The 27,047-nt window shown below is 36.5% G+C and overlaps 1 protein-coding gene across 2 annotated transcripts; it reads left to right on the top strand.

Moving 5' to 3' along the window:
• The first annotated feature begins 99 nt into the window (after window positions 1-99).
• FEZ2 (fasciculation and elongation protein zeta 2) lies at window positions 100-27,047 on the top strand. 2 transcript variants are annotated; one of them, XM_066315928.1, is made up of 9 exons: window positions 100-354; window positions 1,831-1,939; window positions 4,987-5,103; window positions 6,531-6,675; window positions 9,318-9,586; window positions 12,335-12,415; window positions 16,537-16,612; window positions 18,769-18,834; window positions 24,870-27,047. In XM_066315928.1, exons 1-9 carry the CDS (start codon window positions 116-118, stop codon window positions 24,884-24,886), a joined length of 1,119 nt encoding a protein of 372 aa, XP_066172025.1. In that variant the 5' UTR covers window positions 100-115; the 3' UTR covers window positions 24,887-27,047. The 2 variants fall into 2 exon arrangements, with proteins under 2 accessions (XP_066172025.1, XP_066172026.1); XM_066315929.1 differs by lacking the exon at window positions 12,335-12,415.

The raw sequence follows: 27,047 nt of genomic DNA, 5'->3' as shown, positions 1-27,047 counted from the left end.
CAGCTCGGCCCGGCTGTGCCATCGCTGCCCCGGCCCGGCCCCGCCCGCCGCACGCCTCCGGGAGCGCGCAGCGGCGGGAGCGCGCAGCGCCGCGTCCCCAGCTGCGGCGGCGGCTATGGCGGCGGCGGCGGCGGCTTCGCAGCGAGACCCGGGCGATTGGCAGGACTTCTCGGGATTCCAGCCCTCCGCCGGGAGCGGCCCCGAGGCTGCCTGCGACAAGGGCGGCTGGGGCGGCGGGGATCTCGGGGCGAAGCTGTCCCTCTGCTTCGAGCCCCCGCAGGCCCGGGCTGGCGGCGGCGAGAGCCGCGTTCCGCTGCGGCCGCTCACGGAGCAGAGCGCGCTGCAGGACGACGAGTGAGTGCGGGCCGGGGGGCGCGGAGCGGGAGCGGACAGCAGACCCGGCCTGAGGGGACAGGGCTGCCCGCCGGCCGTGGCCTGGAGAGCGCTGCCCCTGGGCCTCGCCGAGGCCAGCGGGGCTTGTGGGCTGCGGGACCGGAGCCTTTCCCCGCCCCCGGGGCTGCAGCTGGGAGCCGCCGGGCCTGGGCAGGGGGGGCAGTTCGGGCTCCGCGGCGCGGGTTTGACGTGCGGGCCCCCGGCTTCATCCCCCTGACTGCCAGGGAAGCGGGTGAGCATCCCGCAGCTCCTTACCCCGCCGAGCTAGCGAGAAGTACTTGTTCTGAAGTGCAATGACCGTGGTTAGTATTTGTTTAGCTTCTTGCAAAGTCCCGGCTGTCTCAGTGCTTGAAATTAAACGTGGAAAAGTACAGAAACCAGGCGAAAAACAAAATTGCAGCTGCAACTGTGATAATTGTTTGGGTTTTTTTCCTTGAGGAATAGAGCCTTTCTGAGCCATGCTGCTGTACAGTTTTTTGACATGATTTTACTAATATTTTTATTTCTTATTTTATAGTAAATTTAGTATGTCTTGTTCTAAGAGAAGATTTTTTTTAAATGCCTGTTGGCAAAATATTAGGTCTGTGGTGTAAGCAGTGAAGTAAGTTCAGTGAACCATGAATCACGTTGGGCAGTGATGAGGCTGTGTCTGCCCTTCTGTGTCTGCCTCGGCCTTTCCTGTGACCTCCTGTGAGCCTTAGCTAGGCAACCATTCCAAACATCCACCCACAGCACAGTGCCTGGAGGCAGGGCTTGGCTGGGGACTTGAGGAAGCAGCCTGCGAAGGGCTGCTGTGGTTAAACACTGAGCTGCTTCACCAGCGTAGGTCTGCGTGTGCAAGCCTCGGGTCTGCATGGGCAAACCTCCAGGACAGCCGGAGAGGATGTACGCTGTAGAAACAGTGAAGACTGACCGAGGAGAAGAGTGATGGGCTGAGCTCTGCAAGAGTACTTCCAGGAAAAAAACAGAATTCTTACAAAATTTTAGTCTGATCTGTGCATTTTCAATATTCTATTATAAATGGAAAGAAAAAAAAAAATTAAAATATTTGGCTCAGAATTTTCTACTCAGCCTGTGCTAAACAACATTAGGAATGTAATTTATAGCTCAGCTCAAGTTTCATTGAAGGAAAGGCTGATCCACCCCCAGAAAAGATTTTGAGTGTAGTTACATAATTAGTGCAGAAGCCGTGTCTTCATTTATTGTTTTGTTTGACTGCTGTGCATACATTGTTGTTTAAAAAGGGAAGCAAATTATGTTTCCCAAAAAACATTTCCTCATAGTTTTAAAACACTATTGCCAGTAACTTACAGATTAATATTTAGGGTGGAAAATAGGGTTACTGATAGAGATACATGATTATTAGGAATATGGTTATTGCTGATTCAGTTGCTGCTTTTGAGATCTGCATTTTTGTTCCTTTATTTTTTTCTCCAGGATTTGGAATGCCTTGACTGATAATTACGGTAACGTGATGCCAGTTGACTGGAAATCTTCCCACACAAGAGCTTTGCATTTGCCAACACTGAATCTTTCAGAGAAAGGGGTAAGTTCTGATCAGCAGAAGTACCCTCTTTGGATCTTTGGTACTCAACAGGGAAGTAAAATTGTTTGCGTTTGTATAAAAGAATGTTGTTATTAAGTCGCTGAAAATATTTTTAGTACTTGCCATTATACATGAGGGCTTTTTAAAAATCAAAGAACCATTGATGTATGTTTGCATCTCCCTGGGCTGGAATAATTCAGGGTTAGTTTTAGATGGCTCTTCATTAGAGCCAAGGCATGATAGAAAAAAATGTAAAATGAGAAGGTGTTTCACATAAAATCTTTCTGCTGTGTGATTCATGTTAAACACTGCTCTGGGTAAGGGAGGAAAAGAGGCAGAAATACTCTGATTTCGTAAATCCAGTGAGGACTTTCTAAAGTTCATCTAATTCCACAGTCAGATGGCTTCTTTAACAAGAAAGGTGCCCAGGAGACACTGAAGTGTAAGAGTTTGTTTTGTTTGCCTTAGTTAAGAGTTAGAATAGTTCTCTGGGGCAGGAACAGGGAATTAAGAGCTTCAGAGAGGTTTATAGAAAGGGTTGTCCTCTGATGATCCTAAAAGTGGATTAAAACACTTCAGGAAGAAAAGCTAGGAGGAATTCCCATCTCACAGGTTTTCTGAAAAAATTAATGCCTTATCGTTTAAACATAGTGAAATTCAGTTATGTTGTAAAAATATCTGAGTGTGTAATCTGACTGAGAATCGGGTAATGCTTTGGCTTCTATCCATTGGGTAGTTAACAGATGCTTTTTACTGTGACAGGAGCAAAGATTGTTCTGCTGAAGAGGATACTTAGGGGTTCAGTAGGGGAAGGTGCGAATTTAGAAGTCATTTCCTTGGTTTGAGTCTCATGGTTATCTCTTGAATTTGACTTGTGTTTCTTCTAATTTTCATGGACTCCTTGTTCAGATTTTATAAGTGGTTTTAGAGTAATTAAATTCTTACATTCTAACTAAAAATACAACCCTGCCATGCTGTGACCTTGTGTTAGGGAAAAATGGACTGGAAGACTAATGGATTTCTTGATGAGGAGCTAAGTATAATATATAAGAAAATGTTTCATAGAGTTTTTGAAAGTTACTTGCAGGAAGTTATGAAGAAAGTATGTAAAAAAGTGTAAAGTGCTGCTGCTGGATTAGAAAGAATCTTGGGTATGCTGCCAGTAGAGAGAAAACCAGTTCATAGATTAAATGTATCTCAAGTTCTTTCAGCTTTCACTCCACATGGCATGCCTTCTGATGTGTAAGGGCTGTGAGGAACATTTGACATACTTTTCTTCTCCTGCGTTGTGTTTAGCAGTATTGCTGGATATGTGACAGCACATATGGACCAGCTCATATCTTGTTTTATCTTCTTACAATGAAAACTAACAGCTAAGCAACACTTCCCTGATGCATTTGAACTACTAATATGTTACTGAAATCGTGCAGAAAGCATTTCTCCTCCTGTTTTAGTAGAGGAAGATACAAATTCAATAAGGCTACTTCACCTGATCTTGGTTCCTTCACATGACAGGTCTATGCACATATCTGACAGTGAAAGAAGTAGCTGGGTGGGAGTGTTGTGCATGGTGGTACGAGGAATGGGATTGTGCAATTCCTTGTTTGTTTTATTTTCACTAGATTACTTTTAAATGGGTCATTCCCTGGTAGCAGGGGGACAGAACGGGGCATGGAGTGTGGCTGGGTGGAAAGCCAGATGTTCCTTTTAGTCCAGATTACAGCTGATGCCATTTTTTGTGATTTATCGATCTCTATTATCAAAACGTATTCAAAGGTCTCTCAAAATGTTTCTGGAGATGTCAGGAGGGAAAACTGTTCTCCTTTTAGATAAACTGATATCCTTGCTTACTATCCCATCGTTGTTGTCATATCCTATGTGCATGAAAAAATATTTGAGGAAAGCAGACATTTAAACAACGTCTAATTGGAGTGTGTCTGTGTAGTAGGTGAAGAGAGAGTCACAGTGGAGCCTTGTCACTGCACAGTTACTGAAATTCAAATTGTGGAAAAAAGTGAACATTTGACGTCAACTGAGGGCTGAAGAAGTGCAAATTCTGTTTTCCCCTACAGATGACCTATCTGGGGATATTGGTTGCAGGTTCAAAATGAATCTGAGAACTATTAAGGTTTCTGAAGGAATTGAGAAAATTGGAGGAATTAGAAGAAAAATTGAAAACTGGTGCTGTGAGACCAAGGACTTTGTACAGCCAGTCATGATGCTTGTAAATTATCCCAAAGATCAGATAAAGAAGTTAAGCTCAAATGGCAGATGTTGGGGGTTGCAGCTTCGAGGGGCTTTTCTAGGCTGGAATCTAGTAATAGACAAAGTACAGAAACAAATTTGTAAATAAACCAGGATATATCACTTTGTGAGAATAAAATATGTCTGACTTACTAAGGAGGGGACTTATGTCTCTTAGTGTATGTCTATCTTTGGTTTGAAAGGATGAATATGATTTGGTGGTATGTATATGAGAACAGTGTTACTTCTCTTTTTGAAAAGACCCTGAGATATTCAATAACACTTTTTTTTTTTTTGATAATCTGGGATGGTATCAGTGTTCTGGTATCACCATTCAATATCAACTCTTCCCAGCTTTATTCCATGTTTTTTCCATGTGACAAGGTGGAACCATAGAAGCACTAAAAGTAAACGATTTGTGTAACATTAGACATTGTAGGCAGGCTTTTCAACCCGCACAGACATTTGTCAATCTTCAGTTAAGATTCAAGAATTTACTTGACAACCTCCCATGTAGATATCTGCATGTCAGTGTGTGTGTATGGTCTTTACGTACAGACATTATTTACCGACATTAAAGATTGACAGCAGTTTTAACTCTGTCCAGTTGCAATTTTAATTTCATTTTCCAGGCTATTCAACAGAAAGAACTATTGATTCCATTATCATGGGCCAAGATTCAGTTTCATTCTTAAAATTCAATGGTAGTTCCCCTTTTGTTTGTTGTACGTTACATTCATTTTATACCCTCACAATAGGAGTGTATATATAGCTATATGAATACACCTTTTCATGCTTTTTAGGTAAATGACAACTTGAATCTTGACTTGTCAGATGATGAAGAGCTGAGAGAACAGTTGGATATGCATTCTATCATTGTTTCCTGCATCAATGAAGAGCCACTCTTCACAGCAGAGCAGGTGAAGTGTTCAGCAAAGACAGTGTTGTTGGTGTAAATGTTTTTTAATCTGTTATCATTATTTATTGTTGTTGTTGTTGCTCTTCGCTGAAGCTAAGCTTCTTGGTCTTTGTTTAAGGTTTTAATAATGTGGGAGATATCATTGCATCATTCAGATTTGAAAAATGTTTCAAATGTACTTCAGGTTGATAGCCCAGGGTCTTTGAAATCTTTGTGTATTACTTACCGTGTATTGTTCAGGAATGCTACTAAATTAAATATATATGTTAAAAAACAAAAATAATTTCAAAATCTTAGTGGTATGGTAGAGTTTGTAGTTTTCCAGCATGATTGTGTGGCAGCTCATGGTTTCACAGGGCTTTGTTGTTAGCAAGAATCCTTTGAAGTTTTTGCCTAACTTGAGGGCAGATCAGTGTTTCTGCTACTAAGCTTTCAAATTACTTGGTATCTAAAGTCCTCAAATCCATGGATTTACTTCAATTACCTTGAAAATTGCTCTTCTGAGTAAGGTTAATGAGAGTAAGGTCTATTAAGATCCTGCTTTAGTAAGCAAACAAATAATCTGTTTTGCTGTTGCTTAAATGGTTAAGCAATGGTTAAGCTGTGAACTCTGATGAACGCAGTTATTAATAGTACAGGAGACAGGACTACTTGAACTGCCTTGGCTCTTTTTTACTGTGAGTTAGATCTCAGCACTGACTACAGCCTATAAACTTCTAAAAGTTGCTGTGTTATTTACTCAGATGTCTTGTTAATACTTCAGCCTGTAGAAATGTAATAATTTAGATGATGTAGAGTAAGCTATCTATGCACAGAATTTCTGTTGTCATGACTTTCTGTTTGGCTTGGGTCTTATGCCCAGGGATGCAAATCAGCTTCAGGTGATGGTGGGTCGATTCAAAAAACTTCTCACAAGCACAGTTGATTTTCAGGCAGTTCAGAGGGGCTTTTTTGGTTTTTCAGAGGGGTTTTTTGAGTTTTTCTTTGATGTTTTTGTTTCCTTTTTTTGTTTTTGTTTTTTTTTGTTGAAGGAGGAAGGGGTGCTTTTTTTACATAGAGAAATGTGGTGAAATAGGGAATGGGGGACATAACTGATTTTTGTTGTTGTGTCTTCCTTCACCTGAATACTCAGGAAAGATAATCCAGCTTACTCTTCAGTGTAGTTCTCTTAAGCAGAATCATGGGCACCTTCCTATGGAAATAACCCTGTAGTTTCAACACACTGCTTGCTGTGCCATCAGCAATTTACTGTTACAATGTAACGATAAATGTTGTGTGATTATGCTCAGGGAGCAAGGATGGGGAGGAAATGTCAGTATGATTCTCTTGATCCTCTTCCATCCAGTCTTGGTAGTTTCATCCAGCTTTGCTTCAGATTGCAAGCTCTTCATGTAGGAGGGTTTTCATAAAGGTTTTCATTTTTCAAAGGTGATTGAAGAAATAGAGGAAATGATGCAGGAATCGCCCGATCCAGAAGAGGATGAAACGCCCACCCAATCAGATCGGCTCTCTATCCTTTCCCAGGAAATTCAGACCCTCAAGAGATCCAGTACAAACAACAGCTATGAAGAGAGTAAGTTGTATTTATTTAGTATTTTTGCTCTTATTCTTAGTGAAAATATTTTAAAGGATAAGTTTGCCATGTGTTTGATTCTTAGCAGATCCTTCTTATGAAATATTTACATTCAAAAATATTTTTAAAATGTCTTGAAGTGATAGCCTAGATTTAGTACATAAAGGACTTTTTGAGCTTTCTTATGACTAAGAACAAAAATAATACTTCAATAAAATTTCAACTTAAAGCAAGTATTCATACAGGGAATGAAATTCCTTCATGGGTGAAGTGATAAGTTGGTAATTTCTTATTAAACTTCATTATTTTCTGTAAAGTGAGACAGTTTTTTTATGCCAGAACACTGTTTAAGATCAGCTAAAGTTCCTGAAAGCTTGTTGAGTAAATAAAGCTTTACCATACCTTTGGTACAGTTTCAGTCATTGCAACATATCTTGATAGATAGTAACACAACTAAGACAACGATTTCTTTTTTGCCCCATAGGGACCATGCATATTTTTCAGTCCTCCCTTTCCATTCATCTTCAGAAAGCTTAAAAGTTAAAAATATCCTTTGTATCTTTAACTCAAATTAAATCATCTGTGCTTCCCTTTACAAAAGCAAAGGAGAAATTAGATGAATAATTCAATTGTAGTAGGTTGAATTGTATGTAAAAAAACCTGTGACTAATTAGTTTTGTGATGGAAATTTTATTTAATCTGTCCATTTACCACCATGAATTCTAGAAGGTAGTAGGGACACAAAGAGTATTTGATAGATGATCTTTCTACTTTGGTCTTTCTTAAAACGCTTGGTACTTTCTTTCCTGTAGAGTGGGTCAACATTACAAACTCTGTAGGAGAATCAGAAAACTGGCCGACCTCTTGTGGCATGACTTAAGAGTTTCTACTACATTTCAGATTTATGGAAGAGATTCCAACCATGAAAATGGTCTCTTAACTGTCTCAACACATAAATTTCAGAAATGTGAAAGCAAAATGTATCGTGTTCAGCAGGGCTTCCTGCTTTTCTGACAGTTCCATATGTCTTAAGGTTTGGAGCTAATCAAGCTTGCTCAGTATTTCATATTGTATCTGTTTTGCTTTGCCTCAGGAGTCCATCTTGTCTGTTTCATCTTTATAGTTTAAAGGTCAGTCTCGACCAAATAATGCCTTGAGTTACTTTGGCAGATAATTTAACTTTGCCTCACCAGTTTCGCAGAATCTGCTTTCATGTCTTTCAGGTCACTATTTTATTAAAAGCTCTGGCTACCTGTTTTTAGTGTGTGAAGGTGGTTCAGAATTGGTCTGAATCTCTCTGAATTTTTTACAGGTTTTTCCTAGAAACTGTCTGGTTTTTATAGGATAGATCAGAGATTTTCATTCATTTAGGATTTAGAGCAGGAAATCACTAGTGTTTACTTTTTTCTTTGATAGGAAAAGACATACATTAAGGCAGTCCAAAAATAAAGCTTGATTGCACAAGAGAGTTCTTCAGCTTACTAAGTTTCAGTCCATGTAGTCTTCTGCACTTGAATTTCTCTGTTTCCACTCAACTGCATTAGCTGAATATTTCCTATGCAGCCCTTTCAAGACTTTGATAATGACAACTGATCTGTCATCAGCCAGGACTGCAGCTGGGTAACCTACACTTATGTTTTTACAATAATTGGTTTTTTAGGCTGTGAAGCTGGTTCTTAAGTGTTGAGCCTCACAGATGCTCACTCGCAGTACTGTTACAGTGTTTAAACAGAGTTTAAGGCCCTAGCTACCTTGAAAAACTGTGGCTGCTTGACAGAGAATTGTCTTAACAGGTTTGATTACCTTCTCTTTAGTTAAGTAAGGGACAAGGAGCCTTCTCCAATCAATTTTCCCTGCTATCAGTTAAGAGAAAAAATTCACATTTCACTTACAGCCTTTGATGCTTCTAAGAGCATTTTATAGTTTGCGGCCTTGTTTGTTTTTTTAACACCTGTCTGTAGGTGCTTTCCCTTACAAGAATTCTTGTAGACAAGATATTTACTATACTAATTCAATGAAACTAAATAAATGCAAGCATCTATGCAGTGTCCCTAAACAGATTGTACCTGTCAGTGTAATCAGGACTAGCTGTTTCTCAAGTGCCAAATAAGATTATGTTCTTTGACACAGCAACTGCTAGGACTTGCCAGCTTCCTGGGTGTGCCAGACCTAAACTGGAACATAAAGCAGTCCTCAAAGATCTGCTCACTTTTAACGCAAGCAAGCCTCAAAATATTTTCTTGGCCATACTTGCACTTTCTGTAATGCATCATCCAATAGTTCAGAAAATATGAAAGGCTTTTCCTTTGAACAGTGAGTGCAGAGGAAAGTAATAGTTTATAGTTGTGTCAGAAGTTTAACACTTACTTCAGCTTCCAGCATAAACTGTCAGCACATTTTTCATATTTGCAGATTATCACAGATTTCTCAGAAGTAAGTAGAAAGTGTAACCATCTTTTTGTTGCTAATCTTGTCACCTCTGGAATGTGTTTATTCCTTTAGGAATATTGTTCTGTTCTATGTGGCTTTAGAACTGAATTTTGTGTTTTGAGAAATTTCAGAGTACGTTTTTCTTGTAACTCCCACAAGTTTTCTCATGCTTAAAATCTTGACATACTACTTTTTATATTAACTATTTGTAGGAGTGAAAAGATTGTCTGTTGCTGAATTAAATGAACTGCTAGAAGAAATTGAGACTGCTATTAAGGATTATTCTGAGGAACTGGTACAGCAGCTGGCTCTACGAGATGAGTTGGAGTTTGAGAAGGAAGTGAAAAACAGCTTCATTTCTGTCCTCATCGAAGTACAAAACAAACAGCGAGAACACAAAGAAACAGCAAAGAAGAAAAAGAAGCTGAAAAATGGTAGTCCTCAGAATGGCAAACAAGAAAGAGGTCATATGCCTGGAACAGTAAGAAAGTTTTTATAAGTCTTTATACATTTAATTTTTTTTCCCCACTATGGGAAGTAGTGTCCTAGATTATATTAAGATACCTGGTACTCCTGCTTCCATGCCTTCATTCACAAACAAGGCTTAAGCTCTTCCTTTTGAGATTTTCTTTTTTCACAGGGTCATATATTTTACTCCTTGCATATTCAGAAAAGGTTTCTTCAACTGTTTGCAAATCAGCCTGGAACTAGCATACCTTTCTTGCAAAAAATGCTGTCTTTGGATGTACTGCTCTGTGTTCTATTGTCAGTAGGCAGATTCATTTATTTGTTTGGTTTCACTGGGTGAATTTTAGTATGTGTTAGTCTTGCAGGAAATTCAGTACTATTGTTGCTGTAGTTGCACAGATGCTTACTGATCATGCTGGTTCCTAGGTAGGAAAAAAGGGAATACCTTACCCCGGCTCTCCTAACCTGTGGCAGAGTTACTGCATTCAACAAGAGACAGGAAGGATGCCAAAGGGTAGTGCACATGTACAGGGAGGAGATAATTTGTTTTATTCCTTACAGAACATAGCAACAAAAGAAATGTTTTTCAAGTAAAGTTGAAAAGAGGAAAAAAAAGAGGAGTAAAACAGCAAAAGAAATTTAGGTTATTAGCCTGTCATATTGTCAATGCCATTTTTTTTTTCTTATCTCTCTAGTATAATTTAAAATTACTTAGGTGAGGTATTAGTGTTTGAATTTTTTAGTGCCTCTTATGAGATGCAGAAAATGTGGTTTTGTAGATCTTGGCTGAGTCCCAGAAAGAATGCTTCAGTTCAGCATCAGAGAGTTTTGGGGTTTGCTTTTCAAATGTAAGGAATGAATGTTTATAATGAAATATTAATACTTCAGAGTTTATTTCTAAACTTACAAGTATAAGATACCTGTGATATCAGGTAACTCAAATAGGATTCTGATGTCATCTGTCAAATGAGAGATGTTTGTGTGTGTAGCTAAGTTTTAGTGAAACTTAAGAAAGTGTATGTCTGGAAAACCATACAAAATTGTCATCCCTTTACAAGAGCACAGTGAATAGTTCCTTTTTCCTTCCTAGTCATGGAAAACCAAAAAGGGATATTCTACCTAGAAAGAAAAATAATTACTTTGTTTTGAAGCTCGAGTCAAGTGATTGACAAACTTGTTCTGGTTAGTTTAAGGATTAGAAGCTTGAATGATGCTTTCAGGTATAATTTACATGGTCTCAGGATAAGACATTTTTATATTTGGTCGCTTTAAGATACAGATGTGTCAGGTTGCTTTCTAAGAGGGATTGAACAGACTAGCTCACAGGTGAGACTGTAGCTGCATGTGTGTGATTCCTTTGAAAATAGATTTCATTGTCATCAAGGACAGATTTGAGATCCCTCTCCCAGAAAGCAGTACAAGGTTCAAGGCTCCTTTCTTCAACAATCCTTTTTTTCTTTTTTTTTTTTTAAAGTGCTGAGAATGTGCATACAGATAGTATGCTCTAGTAGCTTTGTGAAGACTGAGTTTCTGTTAATAAATAATGTATGAAATGGTCATTTTGTTAAATATAATGAAGTCTCATTTAAAGATTGGAAGAAGTGTCACACTCTTAAGACAATGAGTTCTGCTGTAGATACTATAAATGAATATATATTTTTTTTAAAGTATATTAATTTTTTTGTTCTTGATACCATCTTTGGACAAATTAGTTTCTTAGACTTCTAAACTTTGACCTCTTTCACAAGGGGAAATTGGGGAGCAGTTAAAAATAGTCAGGGCTTGAAGATACCAGTCCTTTCAAGTAGGATACCTTAAAAGAGTTAAGATGGCTTCAGCAAAATTGATGTCTTTACTGACCTCGTGTGCTTTAGAAGGTAAAAGAATACTGTATTCCAGCACATTTTATTCCTCTCACATAAATAAATACATTCAGATAAACATGCTGAGGTATGCTCATCATACTGCCCTGTGTCAGCAGCTTGGCTGTTTCTTCTTTATGTTTGTGTCACTTGCTGGTTTTATATCACATGCTAAACATCAAAACTGTTTTGATTTTTCTTTTTTACTTCTCCAGCAAGCAAATGGGATTACAAAGCTCAAGGAAAAATATGTAGTTGGATTAGATACTACATCTTCTTTGCTTGGATTCCATGATTCCATGCAGTGGAGCTTGAAATCAATATGGGTGTATTATTATCTAATTGTTTACATTTTATGAAATTACAGAAAATAGAGAATACTAATTGTTGCTTCAATTGTGAAAAAGGAAGCATGAAAGCATAAAAAGTTTTAAAGAGGTGGAGCTGAAAATTACTACCTCTGAACAGTGTTTCTAGTACGTGCTTTAAATCTGAAAAATTGGTGTCAATTGTTGTCTCTAAACTTACATTGTTCAAACACAAATGTTAGAGGGAATTTTACTATGAGCTGAACTTCAAAACATGCTATTTTTTTATATTTCTAAATGAAATGGCCATAAAAGGCAAGTCCCTATTATCAATTCTGCAGTGTGGAGATTCCATTTGAATTAATTTTGGTGTTGGAATACTGCTTAACTGCCATTATTAGGTTTTCTTTTTAATTAAAAGCAAATCAAGTAGGTGAGTTGAAGAAATTGAAATGTGCTGAAATACACTATGGAGCTTGTCTTTGCCATTTGTCTTTCATAGTCTTGATAAATGCTGATTAATAGTCTTCTGAACTTTTCTCTGTCCCTTTTTTTTTTTTTTTCTCTCTGCTATGTTTTCACTACTTTTAGCGCTTCAGCATGGAAGGGATCTCAAATGTCATACAGAATGGCTTCCGCCACACCTTTGGAAACTCGAGTGGAGAGAAACAGGTGCTGGGCTATTTTCTCCCTTTTTTCTCATTCTTTGCCTGCACTTTTGGTAGGAGCTGAGATCTTGAAAATTGACAATAGCTGAAGACAAATGCTGAGACAGGAAAAAGCAGGATAAAATGCTGGAATCTGTACTCCTCCCTACCTCGGATTTCTGATCGGCCTACAGTCTCTTTCTCTCCTCAGCAGCTCAAGAGATTCAAGACTTGATACCTTGATGCACTGAGCTAATAACCCATATTTCTTAGCCCAGACTAAAAGACTCTTCTAGCATAATGCACGCTTTAGATACATTTCATAACATTTACATTATCTGTAAAATTCTAATAACCAGTCAAAGAATGTGTATCAGGTTAGATGTAGTGTTTCAACCTTCAGCGTTAGCAACTTGAATAATGAAAAACGGTTTTGTTTTCTTTTTTCTTCAAATGTTCAGAGCTGATACATCTATAGAGTAGCACCTGGAAAACGGATGGTCTTTTGCCTTTGAAAACTGCATGATTTTAAAAGTAGCCAAATATGTGCAATGCAGGTTACCAATGAGCTATTGGCAAGTTTGTGTCTTTTCATTGACTATTTAAATACTGAAATGTAGAGCAGAGAAACAGCTTCAGTGGGGATCATACAGATGTTGTGTGTACCTTGGAAGCAAGATTCTTATGCTTTATTTCAAAGTAAAAAATTTCCCTGCTCTTTCAGCTCTATAGTATGTATTTTATTAACTGCATTCTGAATTTTAGTGAACTGCTGATGCTTATGCTGTTGTTTAGTCTTTTGGCACACTACAAAATGTTGATATTTCATATTATTTAATGTGTACCCACTATTTTAGTTTATGCAGTTTTTTCAGAGGAGTCCATTAGAATTATTTTTTTCCCTGGTGAGAAGTCCATTGAGGCAATAAGTTAACTGGTAGTTTAGAAGTCAAGGCTGATTAGACTTTTGTCTGGAAGATGAGTGTTGTATCCTGCAGAGGCGTTTGGGAGGTGAAACAACTCCTTTCAAGTCATTCTGCAATCATGAGGCTAGAAATCAAAGACCTGCCTACTTTCTCAGGCAAGGTATATGTGTGAGATTTTATGAATACATTGATCCAGTTATTTGTTTGTCTTCAGCTCTGGAGATCTTGAACACATGCGCAGAGCTTACCTTACAGGAGTTTTTATCACTCTGCATTATCACAGTACTAGTAAAGCTGTATCAGTGTGCTGTTGTTTTTTCTTGGTTATCTTCACCATAAATTAAAGCTATTTATATGTGTATCTTTAGGTATTTTAAATTTCATATAATTTCATAAAGTGAGCTATGTACTCCATCATACTTCTGGCTAAGATATTGTCAGTGCCTCCTATGTAGACATAAGTAGCATAATCATATGTTAAAAATAGCAGTGATTGAGTAACTCTTCCAGTCATTTTTTGAGTGAATTTACTAATGTTGTTCTTCATGTTGATCATACTTTTCTTCTGATTTGTCTTTTTCTATATCTTTGTGGTTATGGGTTTTTTTAAATTCCCATTCCTGTATCTTAAAGCAAAACATGGAAGTAATATGAACTTAAAATGAAATACAGGGTAGAAAGGTAGAAAAGATACCAACTCTGTTATGATTTATGCCTGGAAATCCATTTTCCCATGACATTTGTTTTCTGTTAGGAAGGTTTTTATTTGATTAGGATTTTTGTCTCATTACCAAACCCTAGCCCTGCTTTTGAGATACTGGTATAATCTTCTTTTTGCAACAAGTTGCAAAACTAGCAAGTATCAAATCTTCAATTTCTAATGCTGCTCTCACAATATAAATTTGAGAGGTTTTTTCAGGATGTTATTATAAACTCACGTTCAGGTGTGTTCTCCTAGCAGGGAAGAGTTAAGTTAGAAATCTGGAATTGTGATTAAAAAACCTCAAGGACAGACAATTTTTTTTGTACCTTGGAAGTCAGAAGTTCCTACACTTAAGGTTACAACATAAAAAAGTTTGACATGTTTATGAAGTTTTTTCCAAATTCTTCTCCATTTTTTAATTTTAATGGTATTTGCCACTTTCTACGACCATCTCATAGTGGGTACTTCTCTTTTTAAAATTTTAATCCCGTTTTCTGTGCATGTGTTTGAGACATAAGTAAAAATCACTTAAAAGATTTTCACTGTGCAAAGAGAAACTTCCAGTGGGAGCTCCCTGGTCCTATCTGATAAGGTAGTAAAAAAAAAAAAAAAAAAAAGACATTGAAATGTTGGTTGCTCTTTCTGTGATCATATATCCAGAAGAAAATTCAAGACAGTCATCTTCATTTTGATTTTCAGGCATATCAGACACTTTTCATAGGTGATGAAAAATTTGAGTGGGAATTGCTGCTTTATCATGTCATCAAATCTGCTTCAAAAATTTAGAGGTCACAGCAGATTTAACAGTTGGTCTTGTCAGTAAGCTGCACTTCAGTCACTCCTTCATTCTTTTCATAATATGTTATCCTTCACGCAGCAATTCAGGAAATGAGTTTTTATAGTGCTCTTATGGAGACTGATTGTTACAGCTGCAAAGTTGATGAGTAGAAGGAAAGTATTTCTAGAAACTAAGAAATTCCTTTTTTTTGTTGTTTTTAATTGCTACTGTTAGAGAGGAAAAAAGGAGAAGGGAAACGGGGTTAGTTGATATCTGGTGCAGTGAAATATCCTAATATTTTATTGTCCAGGTTAAGGGTAGAATGCCAGTTAGTTCTGAAGGCTGGAAAAGACAGCCAGGAATCTGAATTCTGTGTTGGTAGATCCACTTTCATTTCTGCCACAGGCAGGTTCAGCCTTATATCTAGCTATCAATTCTGATAATTTTATTAAGAGCACAGTTCTCTGGTGATACTTGTTGGTTACATCTCCTGGTAAAGAAACTGAAAATTGATTGTTTCCTGAGAAGCATTGCATACTTTTCTCTGCTGTGCGGAGTGGACATGAGAAAATGCCAAAAGAAAAGAGAGGGAGCAAAGCACCCTGTGTTTGCAGGACTTGGGGAGGTGTCAGTACCCCCTGTACAATTGGTTAAGTGCTGCTGAACTGAGTGTTTGGCTTTCAGGCAGATGATGTGGCTCAGTGTGAGGAGCCTGATCCTGCTGCAAACATGGCAGTGATCACAGCTGTGTGTGGCAACCCTCACCATCCTTCTGCAAGGTGCAGCTCTTCACCGTGGGCTGGGTTACCCTTGACTCTACTGGGAGGATGTTTCCACAGAGAGGAGGAGACCTTGTACCTTGTTTGTTACAAAGGATTGTACCTTTGTAACGTTTTCTGCTTGTTGCCTGGAGAACTACCTAGATGTCAAGCTGAATGAGATATTGAGGGTTACTTTGCCTACTGCCTCGGAGCTCTAAGACCAGAATAAAGTTCCTGTTCACGTCATAAAAATTGACTTGAGGGAAATTTTAGGAAGCTTTTCCACTGGGGAAAATTCCGGTTATTTTTAATACCTTTGAAATTCTGACCTCCTTAAGGAGAATATGCATTCATATAGGCTGCAAAGTAAGATGTCGCATGTAATAAATGCATGTAATAAAAGACTAACAGGGTTCTGTCAAGAATTTGAAAATTAATCTTAGGTGCACTGCAGGTGTGAAAATCTTGAAAGATTTAAGAAATTTTGTTGTTTTGTTTTGTTTTTGTTTTTTAAGCAGACGAGAATTAAACATTTCAGTAAATAGAATTAAAAGGGAGTTGGTTTGAAACTATCTGTTAGCACACTCAACTATTAAAACTGATAATTTAACTCAAATTTTATATTCTGGGGTATTATGTTTCATTAGGCTTGCCTTGTTGTTTTTGGTTGGAAGCATATAGCAGCAGAAGGTGAAAGCCATCTGTTTCCATTTTCACCTAACTGTGGGGCAGCATCATTTTCTTTTCAGAGAGGACAGTTAGCTGCATGACTTCTAGTGGCCACATGATTTGGAAAAAATAAAACAACCTTGGTTTCTGTGATAAAAGCTCTGAGACAGAAAGGTAGAATCTTAATCTCTCCTAAAATAGGGTTATTTGTGGCTAGCAATTTCAATTGCTACATTTTTTGCAAAATAAAATGCAAACAACAAAGTTGCATGAAAGGACTGTCAAGTAACTCTGTTTTTCATTTGACAGTACTTAACAACTGTCATCCCTTATGAGAAGAAAAATGGACCCCCGTCTGTGGAGGATCTTCAAACATTAACCAAAAGTGAGTATATGAAATTCCTCTGATACTTTCCTCATTGTATTTCTAGTTGTGGCTGCTCAAAGCCAATGAATACATCCAGTTCTCTCTTCCCCCTTACCCTAAGGACATGTGTGTAAGGATGCATGATTTTAACTATAGACTTTGGCCAGCTTGTTTTCTGAACCTTCATGTTAAGTTTGTTTCCTAGCTGTCGTCTGAAACTCTGAAGGCTAGAAACCTGCATGTATCAGGAAGTAAATGTTCCCATGTTTAGATGTTGGCTGCATGTCATGCAGTTTGATCTTACAGTGCCTGATATTTCCCTTTTTGTTTACATTTGTTGTGTTTTATTGAGGTTATTGTAATGACTTTGATGAAATGGAGTGGATGTCAAGATACTTAGGCCTAGTTCCATAATGATTGCACTTGATTGCCTTTAAAATAGCTTCTCTCTGTGGTTTTGGTGGTAGGGTTTTGTTGTTAATAAACTTTGATAATTAGGAAATCCAAACCAAAGTTTTGACAATGCTTTGAATTCCCTGTTCTTCTTTCCTTATTTAGGCCAGAGCCTTAAAATTGTTTTAAGTTCTATGCCCTCTAGTTGTTTGATTTTATTTTTTTTTAATTCTAATTTAGAAGAAGTCAAGGTTGTGTTTAAAAAAAATTGCTTATTAAGGCGGTTTAATACAGCAGAGCATCTCTAGGAGTCAGTAGCATCTCCTTCATTGGATGATGTTTATAGGAACAGTTTAAAAATAGATGGTACAGTGCATCAATGCATTTGATCAGATCTCAGTGGAGAATCTTATGTCTTAGGGTGATTTTCAGCAGCAGTTCTGTGATTCCACTGAGGGGTGGTAAAACAAATTGATTATTTCCTGGAAAGAGAAAATAAATATTATATTATTTCTAGAGTAAATGAAATGTTTAAGTAGGAATTAAAGTTCCCTTTATTTTTCTACAGTTGCCAGCCTTAGGTGTTAATTTGTACCTTCTTTGCAACAAAGGATTTCTCATTTTATGTTTATTCTTGCAATGAAATTTTATCCTCTTGCCATATTTAAACTTCACTTGACACTATTAAGCATGTGTTAAAGCCTCTTGAAAACATTTAGTGTTGTTTGATGGTTTATTAACAAAATGTCTTGCACAAATGCATTGTAAAGAGTATTAACAATATTGATTTCTGTGGGCTGGTTGGAACTTGATCCTGTGAGTCAGTTGCAGATTTGTGACTCACTGTCTCTGCTGTTGTTAAGGCAGGCAGTAAAGCAGCTGTTTAAGGCTGTTCAGTTGGTTTTTCTTTCAAAGCTCTGTATTACTCCATAGTTGCGAACACTAATGTAAAAGTTGAAAAAAACTCTTGTTATGATTTGAGTTTAGAGTCTCATATGAGGAATTTTGAGTTTATTAAATATTGCTTTTCAGTATAATTTTGTATTTTTGCTTCTTTTAGTCATGTCCTGAGCACTTTATAAAGAATAGTTAGTGTTTTTCTTTATGCAGTGACAGATAGGCTTATATGTGTCCACTCATGCTTGCCCATGTGTTATCCTTCTTCAGAAATAGGCAAGATGGACAAGATCCATTCATGTATGTCACAAAATGGCATTTTGGCATTATTGTAAGTTAATGACAAATTCGGCCATATAGTTAAGATTTTTTGAACCCACAGCAGATAACACCATTTCAGGGAGGGAACAAAAGCACCACTAATATTTCCATTGAATCATTCACATCATTTTTCCATTATTTGAGGTAATGATCAAAGATACTAAGTAATGGAGCACACTTTTCTGTCCTGAGATTTCCAGCCCATCAATAGTTGTTAGCATACTTTAGTTTTCTATGTCCTGACTTCCTTTTGGTGAGAATTTTTAATAGGGAAGAGATGCTTGTTGTTTTTGTCGTTGTTATGACTGATGGCATTTTACTGTAATATTAACCACATGAAATGGGACTCCTTTATCCATGAACTGTGGAGCTTAGTGAGAATTACACAAGTGAAAAGGTGGAGAAGATGTGATGTCTCATTGTATCTTCTCATCTTTCAGTTAAGAGATTTCTTACATCTCATAGTAGTATCTCTATGAGTAGCTGGAACTGCTCCAAGGTATTGCTTTTTAAGTGTTGTGTTTAATTTATAACTAAGTATCTGATTTTTTTTCATACTTTAGTTCTGCATGCCATGAAAGAGGACAGTGAGAAAGTGCCAAGCTTGTTAACAGACTATATTTTAAAGGGTGAGTATCCTTCTCAGCAGGGATTTTATTTGATTCTAAATTAACTTAATTTACGTATAACGTGTATTTGAAAATAATGATCCTACAGGATCCGTGAATTATGTTGCCTTTCAATCAAACACAGCTCTTATTTATGTTCTGTTTTGTCCAAGCATTCTGAGCATACAGTTCATAAATAAAATATGTTTATTTTGTTTGTGTTAGTATAATACAGCAAACTGCTGAATGACATCAGTAGGAACAAAGGAGTCTGGCTTACAAAGTGAGATGGGTATAGTTAAAATCCTCCATTGGACAGCTTTTTTAGTAATTGGAAGTCAAACTGCCCATGGTAATAATGCATTTGCTATGCAAAGTGCTTACAACTTCATTCTAAGTTTTACCTTCTGATCAATAATAAAAAGTGTTTAATTTACCTACTATGCCTTTTTCAGATATTGCTTTAAAAGTTTTTGTGTAAGTAATTTTTTTTCAGTCTTACTCGTTGATCGTGTTTAAAGAATGTCAGACATTGAAAATACTGTTTGCCTTAGCTTTAAGGAGTTGTTCCAGGTAGTTTCCAGGTTGTATAATTATTTAAATTTTTTTTCATCTGACTTCATTTTTGCCTACATCTTGCTAATGCTTATGTTCTTACTTAATTCTTGGCATATGATACAATGTTCATCAGTGTTTGAAGTTTAGCAAATGCATCAAACTCCTGAGATCTGAACAAATACCTGTACAGAAGGATGATGGATGCCATTTTGTTTGCCACCAAAATGTTTATAATATTCTGATTTTCATATACCCCAAAAAGTTTTTCTCTTCCTTGGGTATCATACATTCCAAGTCTCATCTTTTTTTCAAATATACTGTCTTTTGACTTAACTCACTCTGTATGATTTTTAAAGGTTTTTGTATTTCTTACACAAACTTACAGTCACTCTCATAATCTCATCTCACAGATATTTGAAAGTACTTTCAGGTTTAAGTTATGGGTGACATATAGTGTGCTGTTACTTAAGAAAATCTGAAAAAAGCCATTCAATATTCTGGAAGCTCCAACAGATTTCCTGTTGAAAGAGAACCATTTCTGAGTATTATGTAGGGTTGAAGAACTGCCACGTACAGTAAGAATGCAGAGATCCTCCCAGTTGATTCCTTTGATTTTTTCCATTGTTTACTTATTTTTTCTGAAAGTTCTTGCTAAATTAGACAGATGTGTTTGTTTGTGTGACATGTAGGATCATGGTCAAGGGGTTTTTTTAGTGGTGATGGCACTAAAGCTTAGTGGAGCAGAATCTTTGACCCAAGAGGATGAACTGTTGCCGGTAATTAAAACTGTTTGCTCTTCATAATACAACTGGTAGTAAGTGACTGGATTTAACAGTGTTCTTCACAGTATCTGCTCCTATTTCTGGATGTAGCTATCCAAAAGAACTTTCAGATTACTGGGATGTTGAGAAGAAATTGGCAGGTTAGGGAAATGGAGAAATCTTTTTTAAAAGCAAAGAAGGCTTATAAAAGTAGATTATGTGAATGTATGAGAGGATGATCTAGGAAGCTTGAACTAAAGTTCCTTCCTGCCCTCTTGTATGCTCTTTACTTAAAAATCACCAAGGATGTTCTACTAGTGAGATGCAACAATTGCAAAAAGATCATGCAGTGTCTTCGATCAAACAGGTGGTGTTATCTTTAAACTTTGTAACACAAATTGTGGGAACATGAAGAGTAATCACTCACATCACTCAAAGTGAAAGGAATAGGCAGTTTGCCACCAGCTACCACTTCCTTAGTGAACAGAAACAAGCCTTTCTTCATCTTGTTAGGTTTGTGTGCTCAGTGGCAGACAGTTATGAACTGTGGTGGAGTTTTGCTCTTCCTTTCAATATAGCCTTAACTAAGCTTCATATGCTATGTTGACATTATGTTAAATATTTATAACTCATCTAACAGTGTTACCTTGTACTGTAGATTTATTCTGTGGCACAGGCAAGGTCTTCCAGTTGTTTCTGAAGTTGTAACCTGTTGTTCTTTTTCTGCCACTAAAACTTCTGACCTGAAACTCCCGCAAGGCTTGCATGGCACAAAATAATCCCACCCACCAGTCTATTGTCTGGACATTATTTTTAAAGCTTGTTAAGAGGAGATTGGTTGAATTCTTTACAACCACTTAGATCAACTTCCAGCTGAGCTTTAACACAAAATTCTAACCTATTTCTTAAATTCCAAAATAAAAGGAGTGACCTACTTTTTGAGGATTCTGCTCTCTTCACTGTAATGATTAACAATGTCTTGGCAACGTAAAAATCTTTAAGAAGATTGAGGGTTTAAATTTGTTTTCTGAAAGAAGTTCAAACCCAGTGGTATAATCCATATAGTATAGTGGTAATTGTCTTCATTTTACACTGAATGGATTTTATTGCTTTTTCTTAAGCTTTAATCAAGAAATGAAATTTTGGAATATGTGAATTATATCACCAAAGGTAGTTGTTTCTATTAAAATCTGTTGAGTACATGTTCCTTTGAGGATCATTTTTTTTCCAGTCTTGCAACAGAAAAAGCAGACAATAAGTTACATATGACATTAGGATATGTGTAGCTTTATGGGAAATCCAGTTTGACATCTGACTGCACAGAGGTAAAACCTTTTTCCAAACTTTATATTCTGTTCTAAAGAGCAGGAAAAAAATCTTACAAACATGCTCTTGATTATTTTTTTAAAGCAGCACTGTCTTGCTGTTCTGTGCTATGTAAAAAATTAGGATACGTAGTCTTATGTGGGTGTTAAGCTGTCTCAGAATTATTAATAGACTTGCCCAGATATTAGTGGTCACTGTTGAGAAGTTGTTCAGAATCGTTCAGAAGCAAGAACTGATTATTGTTAGTATAGTGTAAAGGAACAAATAGAAGAATGCTGCAAACATGGAAACATGAATGGAACCATAAGATTGAGCATAATTGTTGACGTAACATGAAATCTTACCACATGACTGGTGTTCTGAGGATAGTGAAATAAGTTTATATTTTCTCTGAATTCCAGTGTGTTTTGTAGAATTTTCAAATTCTGTATTATCTTGAATACCTTGAACTAAATGCCCAATAATTCTGAAATTTGGACTGTTTAGGAAGACACACACAGACCCCCTCTGTGTGTGCTGTCTAATACTCACTCTCTTCATTTAATAATGATTGAGTAAAGTTGTTTGGACAAGAGCTGGAACTTGAAGAACAGTTCAGCAGCCAGATCTGCTGTTGACCTTCTGTGTTTACAATTGATGAATCTCAGATTTTTTTTCATAACCAGCTAATCCTTCTGAAATGCTGGAAGTATAAATCTTCAAAACATAGTGTGTGCAAATCCAGTGTAATAAATTAAAAAGAATAACTCAGTGCATTTCATGTTATGGGATAAAACCACTTCTATATGCATTTCTAGTTTTGAAATTATTTCTGGTGCTTGCTTTCTTTAAAGCATCTTCTTTCCCCAATTTCTACTGCCCCCTTGTGTCCCCCAAAATGTTAAAAATATCATCATTTTCCTTGTCATGCTTAAGTCCCTCTTTCCAGGGGTCATTTAGCTCTCCCCTGGATCTTTTCTGTAAGGAATATCTCCTCAAAGGTAAGTATCCCAAAGCCAGACTAAGTACATACCCTGTGAAGAATCTGGTACAATGTAGCAGCTTATCTTTTCTTGTTCATGTTGCTCTTACTGCAGCCTAAATTATTTTCAAGGGGATTTTTTTCCTTTTGTGAGGTTCTGTTTGTTCTTATTTCTCAGTGAACATTTCTATCCTGAACTTAGTAATGAAAGGGAAATAGTGATTTGCTTTGCAAGTGAACTCTAGTTCTTCTCCCAGTAGCGTATAATTCATATTATTTTTTATAGATTTAAACTTAAAAGGTAGCATGAAACTGATCAGCATTTGCAATTGTGCTTTTTTTTCTGAATGTATTTTAATATATCAGTATTATTATTATATTTTATCACTAGGAGTCATGAAGGAGAAACTGAGATTTGAAAAAGGGTAGAGGAATGAATTTACTAACAGGAAAAGAAATAGCAAACCAAGACTGAAATTCTTTATCTTAGAAAGCACACTTCTGGACTGAGGCTGGCAGATTAGTAAGGTCACAGTATTTAAATGCTGTTTGTTCTCATCTTTCTATTGACCTTTTTTGATGGTTGAACTAACACAGTGTGATTTGAAAACACTGTGCTTATGTCCATTGAAAGATAAGCTAAGTTTTTTGTGCACTAGTTAAGCTGTAAAGCAGATGGAGATATTTGTGTCATACCTTGTAGCTGCATTGGGTTTAGGTGTTGCAACAGAAATAAGTCCTTTGATGAAAGTGTGTTTGTATGGACAGTGCTCATCGAATTTTTACTTTCTTTTTAAAGCTTTCAGTCTTTCTTGTTGTGTGTATAATGTAATGACTTCCTTCTAAATGATTCATTTGCCAAGTACAATAATGCAAGTAGTATTTTTATATGTTATAAAAATTAGTATTTCTATTACTAGTATTATGGATATTATATATAGTGTGGTTGCATCTGTAATCTTTGCTGTATGCAAGTTTAGGTTGCTTTCTGAAGAAAGTGCCTTGGTGCAGTCGTTTGTCTCTTCAATTTCACAAATGATAATTGCCAATTTCAGCCCCACAAGAGAGAAGCAGATGTTCTGGGAGTAACAGGAATACTCTAGGGAACAGCAGTAGAGGTTGGAGAAGGACTGAAGCTGCTGTTTGCATCAGGCTGATGAGTGTTAGCTTGAAAAGCCAACATCCCCCTGGGTCTGATGTATTCACCTACGTCCATGCCTATACAGGGGTTCCTGTTTCTTCGGGGTCATGAGAACACAGGGAGGACCTGCTGGGATGGAGTTCACAGCAGGTTTTAAGTAGAAGCTGAGGACAGCATTGTGGGAAGGGGAATTAGCTTGTTTTAATGCTGTATGGGTAGTGAAGAATATCTGACAAAATCTGCTGGTAGCTGGTGTTAGGGGGTTGTCTGGTAGCACATCTAGACACATTATTTCAAGATTACCATTTTTTTACTTCTAGTTTTTACAAAATGTAAAGATTTAACTTTGTGTATAATTTTTACCTAACTATTATGTAAAATATATAAGTATGTACTTAGAGCTGAAATGTTTGCCTTTGAAATCAGATGTGTTATTACAGCAAATTTTATAAGATATATTTATTGCTAAGCTTTGTGTTCATTTCTAATTGTCCTCAAACAGTAATTGTGACAAAAATAGAGTGCTAAAAATAATATGCTATACACTGCTAGTTAGTAAAATGCATGAAGTGTCTAGTATTGTTTTCTTCTTTTTTCTGAATGTAGATGTCGTGAAAGCAGAGCCCATCTTTCTCCTTGCTATTTCATACCTGATCTTTCAAGTAAAAACTTTCTTTTTTTGTTGTTTTAATGAAGCAAGAATTTGCACTTTGTTCTATTTTTTAATTATGCAAGTGTTTCAGATAATGAGAACATTTATTTTCTTGCCTTTGAAGTTTTTGTTTAATTGTTACACCTGACTTCTTTATTTGCTTTTGTGTTGTGCTAGCATTGGTTTGAAAGCTGGATTGCTCTGAGGTTTGTGTCTTACATTGAAACAGGAATGAGAAACACATGAAGGACATGTCTTATCTTGCCACTGTGTGATTCTAGTACACGCACCAGAATTAGAAAGTAGAGTTAGAATCTCAAATTGTCAGTGAATATTTTTAAAATATAACTGCATGCATCACCTGTTACTTAATGTTCTGTTTTCTGATGTAACACTTTTAAAAGCACTATTTAAGACATGACCTTTAGTTAACTCATTTCTGGATAATACTAGTTATTAAAGATAGTGGGTTGTGTCACTTTGTTACCTTTTGAGAGAGGCTGAAAACTTAATTGCCAGTTTCAGTTGATTATTCAATTTTACTGTGTTACTAATAAGGTAGAATTCAACATTTAAGTATTTTAGTATATACATTACATTTTTAGGCAGACCAACTTCACTGATATTTATCAGTGTGTATTTGTGGTTTCTTTGCAGTTCTGTGTCCTACATGAAGAGGGCTACCTTTCAGAAATAGCCATGCTCCTTTCTGTGATGAGAAGCTTTCCTTGGATATAACTCATAGCATTTTTTCATTTGGCACTATACCTAAAGCAGTATTCATTTACCTCCTCTGTGTGTGAGTGGATTTTCTGATCCTACAGTAAGTCATCTGGGCATGACAACTCATCCAGTTTAACTTAATAGTGCAATGAACTGGAGCAGGGAACAAACATTGTACAGTTTTACTTGCATTGTTCTGACTTTTTAAAGTCTATTTTTACATTGTATAGCATGTAGTAAATCCTCCTGCACATTTTGTTGTTGGAAGGAAAGGTAAACTTTGAATAGTGTAAATAAAATAAGCCTCATTTTAAGGAATCCATCTTTAAAAGCATATTTAGTTCCTAAACAAAGATGAAAAAAAGATTTTAGTCGACTTGGAATTTAAGATTAAAGTGAGTTCTCCAGGACACTCCAGAAAGGTGATTGTGAAAGTCAGCAATCAGCACTGCTTTGTGAATGGTAACTTTGAACTGTACAACAGATTTGTTCATAGATTAACAAATCCAGATTTCTTGGTTTGACATAAGTAATTGTGTGTTACTTGTTCTTGGTATTAACACAAACATTTGACTTATGTAATATTTCATGTTTGGTTTTATTTTAATTAATAATGTTCATGTGGCTTAGATATTCTCCCATATTGCTGCTATAATTTTACTGGTTTTAAAAGGTGTTTGATCTTAATGAAAATGCTTCAATATATAAACGTTTTAAAAGGCAGTATCTTTTTAAAAATACATGTACAGTTTGAAAAACTTGCACCTGGCTTCCAAGTTAGTATTATATTGAAATGTTTGTTGTTGTCTATCTCTGAATTTTACTACAAATATATCTTGTAAATGGTATGCACTGTCTCCTCTGTGATGATGTACCTACATTCAAACAGATGAGAATGTATTTTACAAATCCTGTAAAAGAAATGTACCCCAAAATCTCAACTTTAAATACTTGTCGCAAGTAATTTTGCCAGTCTAAAAGATGAGGTTGAAATGTAAGAAGTACTAACAATTGTTTTTTAAAATAATTTTTTAAAAACACCAAAAAAACCCTAAAAACCCACTTTTTTCTAGGCTGGGTTCCTATTGATTCTTCATCCAAATGTATATACTGAATATCTGAAGGTGTTGGAATATGAGGTTCTAAAGAGATAAATGTGTTTTCTTCAGGTTTTTCCATCTAAAGTCCTCAGGGCTTTTGTTAGTTAAAGAGAAATTTGATCCTGAATACTTTGCATCATCTTTAATGTTCAGCTTTATCATCACAAAGTACTATTTTGATCAGTAAAATAACATGGTTTGAAGATAGTTCTCATAATGTGGTTTTTTTTTTCCAAAAGGCCTCAATATTTTTGTCTTTTGTGCCTTTTTCAGCTTAAAATTCTTTTTCTCCTCCCTCTCCCCCACTTGACCACCAATGGATACTTGCCAGCCTGCTCAGGAATAAATAGATCCTCTCCATAAGTGTAGCATATATGAAAAAGCTTTTTGTTGCTTTATTTTAAATCATTTGTGGTTTCTCTAAAAAGAAGGCAGCCATTTATTTCTGTAGCTGGTGTGTTATAAATTCATTATGGCATGCTTTTTCTGTATAAATTCTTGATGTTGTCTGTTGATGCCTGGAAATGGGCAAAGGGGATGACCCTTCTTTATTTTAAAAAAGGTGCACATGTGAAACCCACCATGTCTCTGTGTGAGATTATTCAGAGGTGCTTCAATCTCCTGATGAGGCTTGATGTGACAAGATGGAGCAAAATAAAACAACAACAATTAAGAGAAGAGTAAAAAAAGAAAAAAAAGGGCAACAACAAAAAAACTTCTGTTAAAGCATGTGTTTCTTGTAACAAATCTTGGATGACTAAAGTCACAAACTACTAAAAGTAATGAAACTGGAAATAACGACCAGAAACAGCTTTAGTGAGCTAAGCATCTGCTTGAGAATTTCATGCCTCTCATCAGACTAAACAAGATTTCATCATGAAAAGTACCTGTTTACCTTGTATGCATTAAAACAACAGCTGCCAAATACGGCAAGTATTATATGTATACCTATATATGTACATAAAAAACAGATCTCAAAATATTTGAATAAAAAGAACCGTGCAAATCTGCT

Source organism: Sylvia atricapilla, chromosome 3 (assembly GCF_009819655.1).
Source record: "Sylvia atricapilla isolate bSylAtr1 chromosome 3, bSylAtr1.pri, whole genome shotgun sequence".
Lineage (NCBI taxonomy): Eukaryota > Metazoa > Chordata > Aves > Passeriformes > Sylviidae > Sylvia > Sylvia atricapilla.
Note: the sequence above shows the minus strand (reverse complement) of the source record. Positions and strands in the feature narration are given on the sequence as shown.

Excerpts from the sequence above, each read along its gene's own strand:
- FEZ2 (XM_066315928.1), top strand. The coding sequence starts at position 116 with ATGGCGGCGGCGGCGGCGGCTTCGCAGCGAGACCCGGGCGATTGGCAG. Across the intron at positions 355-1,830 it reads AGCGCGCTGCAGGACGACGA|GATTTGGAATGCCTTGACTG; the intron begins GTGAGTGCGGGC and ends TTTTTTCTCCAG. Across the intron at positions 12,416-16,536 it reads ACTCGAGTGGAGAGAAACAG|TACTTAACAACTGTCATCCC; the intron begins GTGCTGGGCTAT and ends TTCATTTGACAG.